We start from the raw sequence: 18,718 nt of genomic DNA on the forward strand, positions 1-18,718 counted from the left end.
ACAAGCAACTTTTAATAATAAACATTTATTTTGTTCACTGGCGATCATATAGACTTTATGTTACCTCCGAACTCTCCCATGCCAATTTTTTCATTAAATTCAACATCATCAATAGGAACAGCCCAGCCCTCTAAGTACGAGAAATATGGTCAACAGACAGTATAAAAACAAATAATTACAAGAATAATATTCGAACTTGCAGGAACTAAACTAGAAAATAAAAACGACATTGGTTTCGACGCGTTTCGTTTGTCAACACCCATTATCAAGACATAACTAATAATTACAAATTGTGAGAATATATTAATTGTAAAATGATGTTTTGTCGAAAAACAATAGCGTCATAGAACATTTAAAAGTTTTTATTTAAAATGGATATACCACGATAATTGTCGATTTTCATAAACCCCTTTAGTGATCGCTAACAGCACTGTTACTAGGCAACACAGATTTACCCGTAAGATCGCAATTAATACATTTCATGGAAAGTGGTCTATACCATACTCTATTATGGCGTGCTTAGAATATCACACTTTGTATTCCCAACTCAGTATAGCACACCTTGTGGAGCACACTCCATAATTCACACCCGCACTATGTATTTTTTCAATTTTAACATTTACTGTACTCACATTTCGATATGATTCATCCAAAAAAAGTTTACATGTCTCTGAAACAAAAAATTTTTTAATTCTTTTGAAATTGAGAAGTACACTCCGTATGTAAGATAAACTTTGAAAGTACTTGTTTTTTAGTGAGCATGAGGTTTAATACTGTAACATAACTTTAGTTTTTTTATCGTAAAATAGATATGGAAAAATACTGTGAACAAATACCCGAGCACCCGGTAACTTTATTATTTTAAGTTGCATGATTCGAGTTCTTTATTTTACTTTTGTCAATTAATTCTAGACAGTAGTTCCATATTATTTTTCACTACTATATTTATAATTCTTAACTACAGTAACTTCAATATTTTAACAATTCTTTTCTAAAAATCAAATTCAGTTTCTGCAACAGATAGTGAATGCTTACTGAAATCCATTTGAACGGTAAATTTAATTACAATATAAGATATCAATATTCCAACAACAGCTCAATATTTCTACAGTTTTTATATGCAGTTATTTAGTTCAGTCACTTGTACTTCCTGAGGATTTGAACCTTCTATTTTTTTTCTAAAAACACTTCTACTTTAACCAAGGCCCCTAATCTGAACGATAATTACAAAAAATTCAACAAAACATAAATAAACAAACAAACAAACAAACAAACAAACAAACAAACAAATAAATAAACTGCTATTACATATTATAACTTATCCTTTCACAAAATTTGGTATCATCAAAGTTTTGATAGCAAAAGATGTAACAAATTATTTAAAATTTGATTTTTCAGATTATTCAAAATTGCGACAAAAGTACAGTGAAGGGAGTATATACTATATTTCCTGAACAGACTATTTTCTCTGAGTATTTTTGAAAAAGCAGAATTTAAAGTTAAAAATAGTGTTAAAATAAAAATATTTTTAGCCTTATAATGGAAAAAATTTTTTTGAGGTTTTAGATTCACTCAGCCATGGATATTATTTTCCTGACTTTACGGAAGCCATGAACAAGTGCTTACTAACAAAAACTATTGAAACGAAAGTAGGGTGAAAGCTGTGGAGTTACTTAGCTATTGGTGTTTCTTTAAAGCAATACTTCTTACGTCTATGTGTCATAACGTGGAAGGAATAAAAACAAGTGTTCGTATCCAATATTTTTATACTAGTCGTCAAACCGTGGAAAAAAACACAGGGTGGCTCGTCCTTCATATATTGCATTTCAGGTTTTGGTAACATACAACAGCTATTATTATAGAGATGTGATACTTCTCTTAAATCAAGGCATAAAATCCTAAGAGTATATATAGAAAACAATCCAACTTACCTTTTTGAAATGAGTCTTGAAACACTTGCGATGAAATGGACATATGTTTTTGTTTGTTTAACGGTAGTTTCAAATTCGTACACAATCCATCAGATAATTTCTCATAGTACTGGAAAAAAAAATGAAAATGATTCCAATGTTTAGAGCATTACGTTAATGAATTATTGCAAACAAAAACAGTTGTCTGCCAAAACAATTGTCTACATGAACGGTTGTCCACAAGAACAATTGTCTACCAGAACAATTGTCCACAAGAACAATTTATCACCAGAACAATTGTCTAGCAAAACAATTGTCTACATGAATGATTGCCCACAAGAACAATTGTCCACCAGAACAATTGTCTAGCAAAACGATTGTCTACAAAAACAATTGTCTGCAAGACAATTGCGTAGACGATTTTAAGATAGCTAATACTCTTTTGACCACAGCAATAAATTTTTTTATATTTTTTTAATAATTTTTTTTCACAGCAATAAAATCAGTGTAAGTATGGAAAGCCGCAATACATTATGTTCTCAAATGTAAAAATATTTTTTATGGAGACCTTAAGACAAAAGGTTGCACCTTACTTTTTAGAGGGAAAATAGAAATAATAATTTGTCTCAGCTTGTCCAGCATGGCATGTATGGCGAATCTTGGTCTTTTTACTAATTATTGAAATTATATCTCCGTTTAAGCCAAGACTACAAAATTCATAGATTAAAATTCAAACGTGTTTCAAAAATATGAAAAAGCATGGCTTCACAATAACTTACATTGGACGTATTAGGGTTATTATAATTACAACTTGAATTTTATAGATCAATCATTATCATTGGTTTAATGTCTTTTCAATCTGACTTCCAATAATCGCCTAACTAGTCTTAAATATGCTAAGGACAAAATCTCTTTATAATAATCTACGTTAAAAAATTCTTGTCTTGTAAACAAACTGCTCTAACTTCCGACATGTACCAAGGAAATGGTAACTCCTTCAACTTTTAAAAAATTTCACTCAAAATTATTCTATGGAACGTTCTTTTATAAATTTTTAAATGCAAATTACTAAAATAAATCAGGCCTATGTAATTCTCAAAGCTTAACAAATGTCCATTTTCTATTAAGCACTCCACTAAATAAACTATTAAACCATTTAAATGAGCATTTATATTTTGAATAATTACAAACTTGCTAATAGGTGAAAAAATAAGTCTTTCTTTAACTTCAGCTAAACGTGTGGAAATATTTATAAGTGTCTCATTTGATTAAGCACTTATGCAAAAATTTAGTACGTGCCCAGGATGCTAATTAAGAGGTTCTGGTCCTGTTACGGGTCAGAAGTCCTGTATTTTCAATACAGAACCTCTGAAAAACAAACCTTAAAATAATAAACAGAACAGTGGAAAGATTCTTTCTAATTTTGTTTTAAATTATAAAATACATTACTTTTAAATTTACCACATAAGTTTACGGTTGATATTATAAAAATACTAATGTTGCTCCATTCAAAATAAAAATAAAAACATGTAAGGAAAGATCAGTATTTAATGAAGTGTAATTATCAGGGTATATATATTCTATATAAAAATTATATATAAAAATTATATATTAGTCTTGTCATTGAAGAAAGGATAGGTGTGTGGCAAATCACACGCCAAAAATAGCTTTTATGGTATCCATGCGTGTGACTTTCTATTCTCCGAACAGTCTGTCTACAAAAACAAACCTTTTACACAGGTGATATCGACCTTGTGTGTGTGTATGCAATAAGACCTAAAAACAACATGCTCAATTCTATTTCAGGCGTGTGATGATGCTGGAACAACAAGACTGATATCAAGCTTAGTATATTTTTATTTTGATTGCAGGAAAGGGCACAACAAAGTGGTAGATAAATTTAAATATATGAGGTACCTATATATAAATAAGCCAAATGGAAGAAATAACCATGCATTGCTATATTGTTAACTTTGTGTTCCAATAAATCCCTTTAATTGTGCTGTTTCAGATAAATGGGAGTAGCGTATATGTTATGTAACATGTGAAGTACAATTTGACAGCGGCAAAGTCAAAAGCCAAAAATATGGCAGTGATTGTAACCCATGCTAAATCTTTTTCTAAACAAACATTTTTAATTTATATTGAATATGACTTGGCATCACAAGGCCTTTAAAAATATGCAAGCATGTTTTGCCCACCACTAACATTTTTAAAGTTTGTGCAATAATACCTCTTTATGGCCATAGTTGCATTAATCAAATAAATTATCCTAATTTCCAATATGATGTGTATCATCTATATAATAATACAGAGAATGTGCGTGCGTGTGTCTGTAACAGGCGAAGGGAATGTGTTTATTTTCCTCTAATGTAGCTGCAAAAATTACGTCTTAAATGTTAAATCCTGACGTTACGTCGCGGCGTCAATAAAAATAATTTAAAGTCAAAATCTTAGTTTAAAATAATGAAGCCATAACAATGTTATAACTATGAGGTTAAATAACCTGGAAACGGGGTGGTGACACCGCTTGGGTAACTAGGGACATCCTGAGACCAATTTGGGTAAGTTTCCTAAACCTGGGTCCCCAAAAACGTTTCGGAATGGATGGGTTGATGACGTCATGCAAAAAAACCCTTTAAACCTTAATACTTTGCAACCGTTTGTCAAAAGTACATGATCTTGTACATTTTCTTGATCAGCGTTGATCTATAGGATGAAGACAATGGGTATACGAATTTTATTATAAAAACATGTGTACTTTAGATTTTTTTTTAAACCCATCTCCTTAACTGTTCGTCAACAGAGTATAATTCTTTACATTTTCTTTATTATCTTTTTCAGCTCTACACAATAAAGGCAATGTGTTAACAAATTTTTATAAAACATGCCGGACATCATCAAAATTTAAGTTATGGTTCTCTTTTCCAGTGTACTCCTGCATAAGTGGATTTTTACATAGGTCTTATTGACTAGTCTCAAGTAAAAAACAAAAATGACAAAAAAAATGTGTGTAAACCGATAACACTTTGCTTTGTAATATGACTAAAGTATAGTAAATGTTGTGAATTTTATTCCATGCAAAAATTTATCCATAAGACAAGGCATGAACTGGCTATTTTGCTCCAGTTCTTTTAATAAACTGCCAAAATTAACACTGAAAAAAACAATGTAAACAAGATTACATGAAATAATAAATCCAGATACCGACTTACTTTCACAAGCTCAACTAACGTTCCAAAATATCTTTCTTCGTCAACAGTCACTTTATTACGACGAGATATAACACGGTAGTGTTCCACTTTTTGGTCTTGTGGACTTAAAAAAAGGTAAAACCAAAGATATACTGTTAACAATGTTTCATATCTAGAGACACAACAAAAATTATCAACCAAATTAGTTATTTCAGTTGCCGCTTGATATGTGGGACCTTTGATAAGTGAAACATTCCTTAAGTGGAACCATTTTTCCAGTCTTTTCAGCCAAATTACACTCCTGTAAGTGAAACTTTTGCCTAATTTTCAAAACAAATTCCAAAATCTCAAGGTTTAAATTTTTCTTACATTTATATCACAGAATTTTTAAAACTAAACATGTGCACAAGGACACAGTACAGCTAACTTTGCGGTAGCAACATAGTGCCTGTACAGGCATCAAAAGGAAAGATTAAATCTAAAAGTTCGCTTCAAAAATACAATGCCTTAAAAAAGATTAAAAAAGATCAAAGCTGTATTTAAACAACTTTAAAGTATTGTGTTGCAAAAACACAGTATCACATGCCTCCCTATAAATGGCCTGTGATCGCAAGCACACATGCCATATTTTGCTTCTGCATGCAATAATTTGCACACCATGCACATGATGATTTTGTATGTGTCATCTGTAGATGAAATATTTAACAGACTACAAGACAACGTGGATAACATTGTGGTTGATGATGGTAAGATGGAAGACAAAAGCAAAAAAAATGAATGCTTGCAAAAGCCTAGCTGACATAAGAAAGGCAATAATAACACTTCTGTACTTAAGCCTATTTGTAGAAGATGGAATACATTTATCAATGGTAAATGTGCCCAGGCTGATTGAAAACGAGCGGACAAGTCATTTAAAACAAGCCTCCATTGGCAATATTCTCTTCAGGAACTAAAAATTGAAATGTTCCGTTCTCAGTGATACACTTATAAACTGAACTTAGTATCTTTTATTTTACTCCTTCTGGAAACTTTTGCACCTGTATTTTTAGGGCTTAATAATCTTTTTTAATTAAACTTTTTTTGGTCCTTTAAAACTTCATCAAACAGCAACTATATGTACCTTACAACACATAAGGTGTAGTCTCCTGGATAATTTGTGCTCTCACGGACGAGAAACAGTCCGATTTCGCGAGGCTGCAGTAAACTTTCAGCTTTTTCCCTTGTTATTTTGCCAAAAAACCAACTATAAAAAAAGAAAGAAATATATTACTATGATGATCACACAATACCAAAAAACCGAGAAAACAGTTAACAGTCTGGTAAACAGAAAAATGCATAAAAAATGTGCATGGAGACATAAATGCACATACCAGGTGCTTTAAATGGGGATAACTAGAAAGCCAGGCCATTCCTTGAGACAAGTGCGATCGCACGAGCACTCGCCCACACACTCGTAAAAAAAATTATGAGTGCTTTTTATTGCACTTGTGAATTTTTTCTTTTCTAAAATATTATAGAGTGATGAAAAAGGCTATTACGACTTTATTCATATAATAATTTGCTGTGAATGTATGAATAATAAACAATTTAAATGTTTTTTCTTTGCTGTTAAACATCACCATAACCACATCGTCACAAACACGCTAGTGATGACGCAAAAGGTTTTAAAGATAAGATTTTAAAACAAGCAAAAATAGAAGTTAGCCGGAAGTCTGTTTACCACACAACAACATATTATCACTGCTAAGTTAAAAGAAATATCAACAAACATTAAATACTCACGGCATTTCATGTAAGTGTAACCCTCGCCTTGGTTGCACATAACTGATTGGTATTATACCTGATCTTCCATTTGACAACATCTTTGCTCCATACCAATTTGGGTCCTACACATCAAGCATAAGATTAAGCAAGACTTTCAGTATAGTTAAAGGGGTAATTTTATGATGCTTTTGCAAAACGTGTGAACTTACTTTTGTTGGATGAGAAATCTCCAAAATATCTCCTTTCTTAAATGATAAATCCTGGAAAGCAGAATACAGTTTAAGGTTACTGTAAAGGAAACAATTTTTTTTTAGGTTTTTTGCAAAAAATTCATGACATACAGAAAAAAAAATTCTCTTTCCAATGACATATCGCTACCTTAGTTCTAAAGGGGCCTAAGTCCAGGTCCTCCCCAATTCTAAATGGGCCTAAGTCCAGGTCCCCAACAATTCTAAAGGGGCCTAAGTCCATTTTTATGAAAATTAAGAATTTTGATTTTTCTGAATCTCTGGATCACTGGCTTTCTTTTGATGTGTCTGAAGTATGGGTTTTGAGGTTAGAAAGTCTTGAAAATTGATCACAAACCTTTGATAAATAACATATTTAATTTTAAAAAGGCCTAAGTCCATTAAGGTTTTAGTGCATATGGGCCTAAGTCCATCTGGATGAAATGTTTCAGTTTTAAAAAGGCCTAAGTCCATGGGAAAGGGCCTAAGTCCATATTAAATTCAATTTAAATAAAAAAAGGACCTAAGTCCATTTAGAACAGCCCAGCATTATGGTTGGTTGTAAGTGATGAAAAAATTTAATATAGTGTATTAATGATTTAATGGTGGTAAAAAAGAAAAGCAACAAAACCTGCATAGTGTGTTTTCAAATGTGGTTATTAGAAGAAGAATATTTTGGTTTGTATTAGAACTTTTTGGTTACTTTATTCAAATGGGTGCATCTTTATTCCTTTCTAAATATTTCAATTACAGTAGCTGGGGATAAATAAATACATAACATTACATTGCAAGACAGACCCAGGATTATAAGTTTGTTCTAAGCTGGTGAATTGATGGTGAATGATTCTGTCTGTCCAAAAAAAACTTAAAAAAAACGCTAGAGGGCTTAAAAATGATTGCATTTGGCTAAAACTGGTAAAACTGGTAAAACTTGAGTGAATATGTGGGGGAACTTTTTTTTTGCCTCTGTAGTTTTTTTCTTTAAAAGTTTTTTTAGTTTCGTAAGCAAGCCAGTGTGGTTAGCATGTTAGACAATATATTGTTTTAGTTAGTAGAAAAGTAAAAATGGGCACCAGAAGTTGGTATTCTGAAGTAAAGTATAAAGTTGGAGAAAAGTGTCATGTTAGGGCTGGCTATTTTGACAAGAGTGAAGCAGCTGATAAATATAGTGGCTTTTTTGTTCACAAAGAAGAGTCACTTCTTGAGGGGAGAATCCTCTCTGTCCACAAAAAGTCAGTTAGAGTGAAATTCCTAATTGATGAATCAGTATCAACCATTAAGTTTGAACACATTCTGGCAATAACAGATCAAAATCGACATCTAGTTCATTGGGGGTAAGTCACAATAATATTCTATTATGTGTATAATAGTGACCAAAGGAATCAACAAAATTAATTTCTACGAAAAAGGTAATGTTTTTATAGTAATTGTCGGGAGGAATATATTATTTGAAGCTATTTTATTTTCCTTTAAAACCAAAGTGAAGATCACAATGCTGTCAGTCTGAAAGGTTGGTAATTTAGTTTTAAATTCATGCAAAAAGAAGATTACATTCTGGACCTTTATAAATAATATTGAACCTCTTTGATTAAACCTAAACATTTAAATTGGACAACATAATCCCTATTTTAACTTAACCTCCTACACTGGTTTGTATTGATTAGATCTTAGAGGAGGGGGCTTTCTATGTTGGAATTATAGTATGCAAAAAATCTTGATTTTCAGATGCTGACGATTCACCAGTTTTTAATGACGTGTTTCTAGGTAATATCACTTCAAACTCCTCATTGGTAAATCAAGGTAAGTTCGTAGAAAATTCTAGACTTTTGGCAAAGACATTTATAATGCTTGTCAGAAGTTTAGAACTGAATGTAGCAAACTATTCATTTTGATGGTATTTGCACACACCCATAAGAAAAAGAAAAAGAAATGAGGAAGACTGGGAGAAAAACACGGTCAATTGGTGAGCCCTGTCATAACTGTAGGCTGAATTGTAGTAACAAAATATCAGTGGATCAGAGGGAAAACTTCTTTCGTTCCTATTGGAATCTGGGTAACCTTGATAAACAGAGGCAATTTCTTTTGAATTCCATTATTATTGAGGCTCCATCTCGACACAGACCAAGGAAAGAAGTAGGTGAAAATAGAAGCAATTCCATAAAGTACTTTTTGAACGTGCAACAAGTATGTCAGCCAATGTTTTTGTCAACATTTGGTGTATCTCGCAAAACCATACGTACTGCTATTTTTTTAAAAAAAAGATGGTAATCTTGTCTCAGAAGACAGAAGAGGAAAAGGACAATCTCGTGTGAAATATAATGAAGATTCCCTTGATGCAGTAAAACGACACATCATGAAATTTCCAGTTATGGAAAGCCACTTCTGTAGGGAAGGAACAAAAAGGCAGTATCTCGCCAGCAACCTAAACATATCTAAAATGTACCAGCTTTTCAAGCTAGAAAACTCTACTAGCAAAGTGGAAGAACATTATTATCGTAAGATTTTCAACGAAAATTTTAATCTAGGGTTCCATCAACCCAAGAAGGATCAATGCAGTGTTTGTGTGGAATATCGAAATGCTGTTGATAAGACCTTATTGCAAGAGAAGTATGATATCCACCTGAAAAATAAAAACGAGGCTAGGCAATTTAAAAACAATATCAAAGAAGAAGCCTCTAAGGATAAAAGTATATACGTAGCTGCGTTCGATCTTCAAAAGGTATTGCAGGTGCCATTTGGTGAGCATTCCGATTTTTTTTATAAACGTAAACTTTCCGTTTATAACCTAACCGTTACAAACTTGTGACACAAAAAACCTTTTGTTTTGTGTGGAACCAGAACATTGCAAAGCGTGGCTCCAATGAAATTTCAAGTTGCCTGAAATTGTTTATTGAAGAATTACAAGACACTGTAAAAACACTCTATCTTTTTGCTGACAATTGCGCAGGCCAAAATAAAAACCGTTTTATAGTTCAAATGCTATCCATCTTAGCAAACGAAAAGGGTATTGTCATCAACCTTGTGTACTTAGAGAAAGGCCACACACAAAATGTTAATGATACAGTCCATTCCGTTATTGAGCGTGCAAAGAAAGGAGTTAACATCCATCACCCTACACAATGGATCACGCTGATTGAGAAAGCTGCAAGGAAAAATCCATATAAAGTAATTTCAATGGATTCAAACAACTTCTACAAGTTCAAAAGCACTATATTCCATTAGTTAGCAATTAATTTCACTTAGGCTACTATTAATAATTTTAACATATTTTTTTTCATTCCTTATTTTTAAAACAGTTTTTATTTTCATGATCTGTTTATTCTTTATATTTTCTGTTTTGCTCAAGTCACTTTTTATTATTCAGTTTTGTCAATAGTTCTAAAGTATTTCAGTAGTTTGATTTATTCTTTTTGTTAAGTTTAGACTAAATCAACTGACCATATTGAGCACTGTTAGCTGATTCTGAATACACACATATTTTTCAACATAGAAACAATTATTTATCAAAATAGTTTTTAAGGGGTCTTTACCATTTACAATAATCAGCTCTCCTTTTGGGCTGCACCTTCTGATTTCAATTTTCTATTTCTGATGATTTTTTTTAATACTCACAACGTAGAGTCTACTACTGTGAAGTAAATATTTTTAAATTTTAACTTTACAGAAAAGTTTAGCTACTCATAACTCAAGACTTGCAGAGATTGCTCTAAAAGTATCTTATCAGTAGATTCAATAATTTATTTTCATTTAGTTTTTTTCAATTTTGGTTTACATTACATTACAATATTGCCTCAAGTTGCCTCAGAGTAGCCTCTAGGCTGCAGTAACTTGCATTGCCTAGCTAAATGTCAATACGATCTAGTCTCAAAAACACTGGTGACACTAGTTACATATCACTCACTGTCAAGGCTATGTTATAAAACTCTAAGCATGCCTGATTAAGTGACTAATGACATAAAGGCACATAACAACTAATTTATTAAAGTTCTATTATATATTTCTTCAACACTGTTCCAGTCTTGTTGATAGCTGATATTGTTCTTGTTGATTAATATTTACTAGTCTAATAATTCCTGTATAATAAATATTAATAGTAAAATTCAAGGAATATTTAAAATATTTAGCTCATACTTCAAATAAAATGTACTTCTACCAGCACTTTTATCAGTCTATTCAGTTACTCTATTCTAGTTCTCTTCAGGGCTTTAGGAAAAGCATGGAGTTAGGCCTTTTTTATGTTTAATACCTTTCGACCTTTTTTCTACTCAGAATGTGTTTGGACTGCTTTTAGAAATGTTTCGGACTTAGGCCTTTTCACAAAATTGAATTTTGAAGGTATGGACTTAGGCCCCTTTAGTGAAAACATTCATTATGGTGCTAAGTCCTTATAATTTAAAATTAGTAAGCATTAAAGAGGCCTAAGTCCTTTTTGTTGTTTTCACTTGGTGGCACATGATTTATTTGCTTTCCCAATAACAGCTTTTGATCCAAGAAACAAAATCATAATCATGGCTTTCAGAAAAGTTTTACTTCCATACCTAAATATTAAAAATGACTTCAGAATCAAGTAAAAAATTAAATCGCAGTTTTCTCAAAATTAAGAAAATGGACTTAGGCCCCTTTAGAATTAAGGCTCTCAGGACTTAGGCCCTTTTAGAATTAAGGCACTTAGGACTTAGGCCCCTTTAGAACTAAGGTAGCGATATTTTATATTCTATGACAATATTTGGAACATCCCTTTTTTCTGGAAAAAGCCTTTTAGAGGTTTTATATCCTTCACACCTTTGAAAAAATATGTGCAAAATGAGTTGAGCATATTTTTTGTAAACATTATGCAAAATATGGAACTCCCGTATAAAATATGCATAATAATATTTTTTAGATAGTTTACTTTCACTATCGAAGTAAAAAAAGTCTAAGTTAAGGAATATGCATATGAGCTGTCTCTTGTAAACCTGACTTCTGTCTATTAATAATTCTGAACGCATGCACGCATATTCAGCATAAAGAAAAAGTTCGCACTTCTATCATCTTTCTGCATACTCAGTTCACACATTTTTATAACACCTACGAAAATCTTTAAAAACAAATATCTTGTTAGTAAATTTTCGCATACATGCCTTTACGTTTGTGGTCTCTTTTTCCGAAAGCTTCCTATTGGCTCATTGAAATTTTCGGTAATAAAAAGCTGAATAAATTATGCACAAAAGGTTCCCGGATTTTTTTGTATAAATTATTGATTAGCGAATTATGACGACAGAAAGAAAAAAATATGCATTTTTTTGAATGATTATACATAATTACAAATAATTTCATAACGATGTTATTAGAAAAAAAAAACGGGAACCTTTTTGAATTTAATTTATGCTGAATACAATGGTGCGAAAACGAGAGGTCTGCGACCACGCGTTCGGAAAAAGAAGCCATTTTAAAATGTACGGTGAAAAAAAATTGGTGTGTGTTTATTTCATTATATTTTGTTTTGGGAAAATTACCATCTCACGAAAATAACACCATCAAAAAAGTCTTTTATCAAGCATTCAGAAACAAAAAAAACAAACAAAAAATATAAAAGTATTGATAAATTATAAGGGTTTTTCTGAGACTACTCATCAAGTGAGTTTTTTCCTTTACAGTAACCTTAAGTACGTATCTTTTGACATTACATTCAACAATTGGCAACAACAAATTTTATGTCTCAGACATTCTTAATTAATACATGCGGAACAAAAAACTGGAAAGTCTCTAACAGTGCTAAGCTATGAGCACACCCTGGCTTTGTTGGAATATTTGTAAATTAAAATGAACGTTTTTAGCCCTGCAATAAGGTTCTACCATAACCTACAAATTTTCGTCTTTGAACACTTTTATTTTTGGCATGTTATTTTATAAAGGGTAAGGTATGAATCTTTTAGCCTAGAAAGGTTTAGGCATTTAATATGTTCATGTCCACTCTGACCCTAACTGAGAAAATGCTTTAGGAGGAAAAATAGCAAAGCAAACTTAATTGGACATGCTTGATTATTTAAAAGCTGTGCAAAACAAAAACAAACAGTGTGCTATTCTAAGACAGCAAACACTTCCAAATTCATTATTTATTTCTCACCTTTTGCCCGTGACCATTAAAATCGTACTTTGCTACACATTCAGTCCCAATCTGAAGCGACTAATTACAAAACATAAAATTATATATACATATCCAAAATAATGTAAAGAAATATAAAAAACAATGCATGGCGAGCATCACCATTTATGTTACCTGATCATAATGAGCCATCATGGTATTTTTATATTTCGATTTTACATTTCTATTCTATAAAAAATCATTGACCAAAACTTGATAATAAAACCTCACACATTAACAATATCGTTTGTGCTACACACACTTTACACATACTAACGAATCAGGATTTAACCTGACATGACAAAAAATGCTTTAAACTTGCTGCATTTCATTCTCGACTGAGGAGAAGACAACCCCTAAAAAGCCAAATATATACATTTCTTAAATGACAAGAAAATGACAAGAAAACAACCCCACAAAGCTTAAAGATCGCCAAATTTCGTTCTGAAACGACGTGAAAACCCTTAAAAATTGCTGTATTCTGTTAAAAATATAGCAATCGAAACTACTATTATAAACTGTGGTAAAACAATATCGAAAGCAGTTTGTGTTTATTTATTTGAAAATATTATGAATTTAAATACCTTTAGAGATCCTTAGCGCTTTTGAACAATAGCTTGCATGTTACATGTAAAAACAAAATGCTTCATCAGACCTTATTGTTATGTTTCGGTCATGATGATAACAATAAAAACAATTGAGTTCTAGTGTAAACAAAAGATATGTATAGGTTCTTTATGTCAACATAAGACCACTACGTAAAGTTGTAAAATTTGCATATATATATGGAGAAAGAATTGATATAGATAAGATGCAATTTGGTTTTGTTCCAGGGTGTGGCACTACAGATGCAATATTTTTACCCAGACAGCTTCAGGAAAAGTATTTAGATAGAGAAAGAATCTCTATTTTGCCTTTGTAGATTTAGAGAAAGCTTTTGATAGAGTGCCACGTAAAGTTATTTGGTGGGCTATGAGAAAATTAGGTGTGGATGAGTGGCTAGTTATGATGGTACAGTCCAGCCCTTAAAATTAGATTTTTTTTACGTCGGCAATAAAACTGCCGACGTGAGATGCATTTCGACTGATTTGCGTCAGCATTGCGTCGGCATTTTTCAGCTGTCAAAAACTTTCGTCATTCACCTTTTATTAGGGCTAGACCTCACATAAATTCGATGTATTGATCTCCTAAGACGATGACAAATGGAAACGGAGTACAAGTCCCATTGACCTACCTTACTACAAGTCCCATTGACCTACCTTTAGTTAATAGTTCACTATATGTTTCTAGATGAACTCGTTAGAAAGTATGTTGTGCACATGCTATTTACGAACTAAAGGTCAGGGCATTTGTATATCGCAGAAGTCGCTGGTGACATGTTTTGAAAATGCTTGTCAATGCCACAGTTCACCATGAAGCAAAACTGTACAGGAGACTCAATTTATAGAGTCTTCGCAGAAGATCTCTCCTCGCAAAACCGAGGGCAGGGCTGACTTATTGCCCGTTGTGTCGTGTGTGAGAGAGAACTTCTGGACTTCTTTTTAATACGATATACAATTTTTCGATTATTATATTACGAATCGAATGGCACCACAGTGTTTCTGTAACGTGAATAATTTTAGTGATAATGACCTAACTAACTGAAAATCGAGTGTAATTATTCTTCAGTCACAATGAGTGGGAGAAGCTCAAACAATACCACAATTAACATTATGATGAAATTTCTTTTCACCTTAAAATACATTAAATATATACAGTCTTTTTCAGGAGAGGCGTGCGATCGCACGCGCACGTCTTTGCACACGCCTAAATCGTTTCAGCCGTGTGATAAATATTGAGTTTTCAAAATCAACCTTTAAAATCCATTTTGTAGCGTGCGATGGCAGCCCTCGAAAGAATTTTTGGAGACTCGTCAGACAAAACGTCCGATAGATTTCCGTCATGGTCGGACACTTTAGATCTCAGAAATTATTGAATAGTCCTGGTCCTTTTAATCCACGAGCAAGCCTATTCATAGCCAACCTGACCATCCTAGCTAATTCACCTACTCCTGACTTAGTTAAAAGAACTACGTAGACATAAATCTATTTTGCCTGGCAGGTCTTACACAAGAAATCCACCCATGGGGTTCTTAACTAATGCGGAGGTGAACGCCGACGGAGCATGGATGAAGCAAGTCTGCAAGCAAAACTGCACTTACGGGCGGAATAGACATTTTATCATGGATTTAATTGTAGATAATTTCTTCAGGTCCGAATTTAATGGATTTTTTCTTTATGCCTGTAAAAACGAAACCCACGTGCGGTGTAAATTTTTATGAAGTTTTAAGCCACGTGGATAAAGATTTTTTTTAAGTTGAAAACAAAGCATATTTTTTCCTATTTGCTTGAAATGACCTGAAAAGTAAACAATAAATATAAAAATGACAGTATAGTCATGCATACTATTTCGGACATGTAGAAAAGGAAGTTAAGATTGAGAGAGTCGCTATACCAGCAGACGCTCGATCATCGTGTTTAAAACGTCCCCCACTTTTCTACCGCAAAATGAATGCGCAACAAAAAATAACCTCAGAGCCCATGTCGTATGCATATCATTCTTTGCATGTGCGCTTTACATCGCACGCGTTACTTGATTTACACGTGCGAATCATCGCACACCTACTCAAATATTCCTGAAAAAGACTGATATAGGTCAATGGCAATGGCCTAAGGCGCTACAGAATATTCAGTAATTACTTTTTAGTTGTACTTTTTAAAATCTCGAAAAAAAAGACTGTCACAGTTCTGAAAATAAACAAAGCAGAAGAAAAACAACGACATATTAAAATCTCCTTATATGATATAAACAACGGTTTCATTTGTTGTAATTCTAACAAAAAGGCAAAATAGAAAGACTGTATCAAATATCACTGTCACACAAATCCTGACAAAAATGTCACATGTTCAATCAGAGTCACTGCTGTCTGTCCAGTCGTCATCACTGATCTCTTCGATGTTGATATCGTCCAGCAATAGGGCAGGGGGCTGCTGTTCCGAATCATCCTCACTGTTACTGTCGATAAAGAACTGTTTTCTTTTTCTTCGTGATTTCAGGAAATATTCCATCGGTCAGTTTCGAATGAAATAAACCACCCACCGAATACTGTGTGCATTCCCGTGTGCATTCCCATGTGGAGACCTGGTTTCTTTTAGGATAAGGAACTCGAGACAAATGTATGCCAGTTTTCATATTACGCCAGAGAAAATGTGATGTAAAAATTCACCACAAAGGCTTTAATATTACAAAGAATAACATGCGATCAGTTGAAAAGTTTGTTTTTCAAAAAAAATGGTAGTAGAAACCAGGTTATAATACGTGAGCAGGTACGATAGAAATATACATGATCACATGTTCTTAAAAGTCAGCCACAATAAAAATTAATTCTTTGTTAATTTTTTTCTTCGTTGATGTTGAAAATGAGTTGTTGTTTTTAAAAATTTCACAACAAAATTACGTCGGCAATTTTTTTGCAGACGCAACTACGGTATTTTCTCATTTTATGTCAGCAATCACGTCGGCAGTGCCGAATGCTGACGCTGATTTCAAGGGCTAACAGTCTATGTACAGCAATGCTAGAAGTCGTGTCAGGATTAATGATTCACTTAGTGATGAATTTAGTGTAAATGTTGGTGTACGTCAGGGTTCTGTACTTAGTCCTTTGTTGTTTGTTCTAGTCTTAAAAGCGATGTCGATGAAGTTCAGAACAGGTTGTCCATGGGAGTTATTGTATGCAGATGATTTGGTTCTCATAGGAGAGTCGATGGAAGAATAAGTTGAAAAGTTTGAGAAGTGGAAAAAGAAGAGAAAGAGCCAAGGGTGAACACAGCAAAGTCTAAAGTCATGATTATTATCATTGCAGCCAAGTGTGACCTTGTAGTTGGAAAGTGGCCTTGTGGAGTTTGCAGGAAAGGGGTTGGTAGTAACTCAATTTTGCAAGCGATGTACAACAGTGGCTCGTTAGAGATAGTTGAGAACTTCTGTTACTTAGGTGATATGTTGGGCAGTGAAGGGGGTGTTGGAAGAAGTGTTACTTGCAGGATAGGTTCTGCTTGGAAAAGGTTTAGAGAGTTACTTCCTTTGTTGACTAGCAGAGGTAAAAGGTAGGTTGTATAAGAAGTGTTATGTTGTATGGTAGTGAGACATGGGCAGTGAAGCAGGAAGATCTTGACCGTTTAGAAAGGAATGATATGAAAATGGTTAGGGGGTGTTTTATCACCAGTCTGAGAGACAGAAAGAGTTCAGATGAGCTAAGAAGCAGGCTAAGTATCCGTAGAATTAAAGATGTTATCCAGATCAGAAGACTGAATTAGCTGGGGCACTTGGAAAGAATGGAGGAAGATAATTGGGTAAGGAAGTGTAGAGACTTGATAGTTCCTGGGGCAAAGCCCAAAGGCAAACTGAGAAAGACTTGGCAGGAGGTTATAAGGACAGACTTAATACAGAGGAAGTTGAGTTTAGATCTAACACAGTCTATATCAGATTGGAAGAGGGTCATTAATATACTCCGTCCAACCCATGCTAGCATAGAAAACGGACGTTAAGCTGAGAATGATAATGATGATACATGTAAAGTTACATTCAAGCAGTATATACTGTGAGAATTTCTAGCCTCAGAAAAGAATCTTTGGAATATATATCAGACTATTATTTTTACCTATAACTTGCAAAAGCAAGCCTGTAACTATATATGCTGAAATAAATTATCAGACTGCACTTAGCTAGGAGTGTTAAAACCAAAAACCACATGCGTTACGATTGTTTTAACTCTTCTGCGAAAAATATGTGTATGTTTCATTTGCCTCAAAATTTGCCTAAAAATTCTGGATCTGTCCTGGTAAATATGCTTATTTAGACAATTATTTATTTCATATATTTAGCTAGCTAGCTACACTCGATTTAGCCCGACTCATTTTGTGTGGGAGTGGCTCTTTAAAAAGTTTGTGAAGCATGAGTCATAAATGCAATATTTATGGCAAGCTCTATAGTGCTACTATCCCCCTAACATTTTGTTGGTGTAGCTACACCAGTGATTGGGTGACATAATGGAGGATTCTACATAGCTAGAATATAAACAAATTGTTAATACAAGACAATAAGAAATCAAGCATAGTGCACAAGTAATAATTCCCATGTTATGTTTCTATGAAAATATCTGAGATTTTAAAAGAGACCTCTCCACCCCATCAGCATTAGCTACAACACTTTGCAGATTTTTTGTTTAAAAAAAGCGAACCTATTCACTCTTTTAAACAACTGTTATTTCTGTGTAAGCAAGCTTACATTTGTAAAAAAAGGGTCCACTTAAGTAGTATAAACGTGACATACAAAATGGATTAATCACAAACACGAAAGCTTGAGTTTTGTTTAAGAAACACCGCTACTACATCCACCATATTTAATATCATTTTGGGAGTGAAAATGTTCTGGCCTAAGTCCGAACACTGGCCCAACTTTAAT

General features: G+C 33.1%; 1 protein-coding gene across 1 annotated transcript in view; it reads right to left on the minus strand.

Annotated features, from left to right (window-relative positions):
• The window catches only part of LOC130646361 (tyrosine-protein kinase CSK-like), a 110,721-nt gene that overhangs the window by 5,183 nt on the left and 86,820 nt on the right, over positions 1-18,718 (minus strand). Inside the window, exons 2-9 of the mRNA XM_057452515.1 lie at positions 13,355-13,410; positions 13,202-13,261; positions 7,078-7,128; positions 6,887-6,990; positions 6,225-6,347; positions 5,126-5,228; positions 1,932-2,040; positions 65-130 (exon numbers count right to left, since the gene is read on the minus strand). Of these exons, the coding sequence (XP_057308498.1) occupies positions 65-130; positions 1,932-2,040; positions 5,126-5,228; positions 6,225-6,347; positions 6,887-6,990; positions 7,078-7,128; positions 13,202-13,261; positions 13,355-13,375 (637 nt within the window). The 5' untranslated portion in view covers positions 13,376-13,410. The remainder of the gene's footprint in view (positions 1-64; positions 131-1,931; positions 2,041-5,125; positions 5,229-6,224; positions 6,348-6,886; positions 6,991-7,077; positions 7,129-13,201; positions 13,262-13,354; positions 13,411-18,718) is intronic.

The sequence above is a fragment of the Hydractinia symbiolongicarpus genome, chromosome 1 (assembly GCF_029227915.1).
Source record: "Hydractinia symbiolongicarpus strain clone_291-10 chromosome 1, HSymV2.1, whole genome shotgun sequence".
In the NCBI taxonomy this organism is placed as follows: domain Eukaryota; kingdom Metazoa; phylum Cnidaria; class Hydrozoa; order Anthoathecata; family Hydractiniidae; genus Hydractinia; species Hydractinia symbiolongicarpus.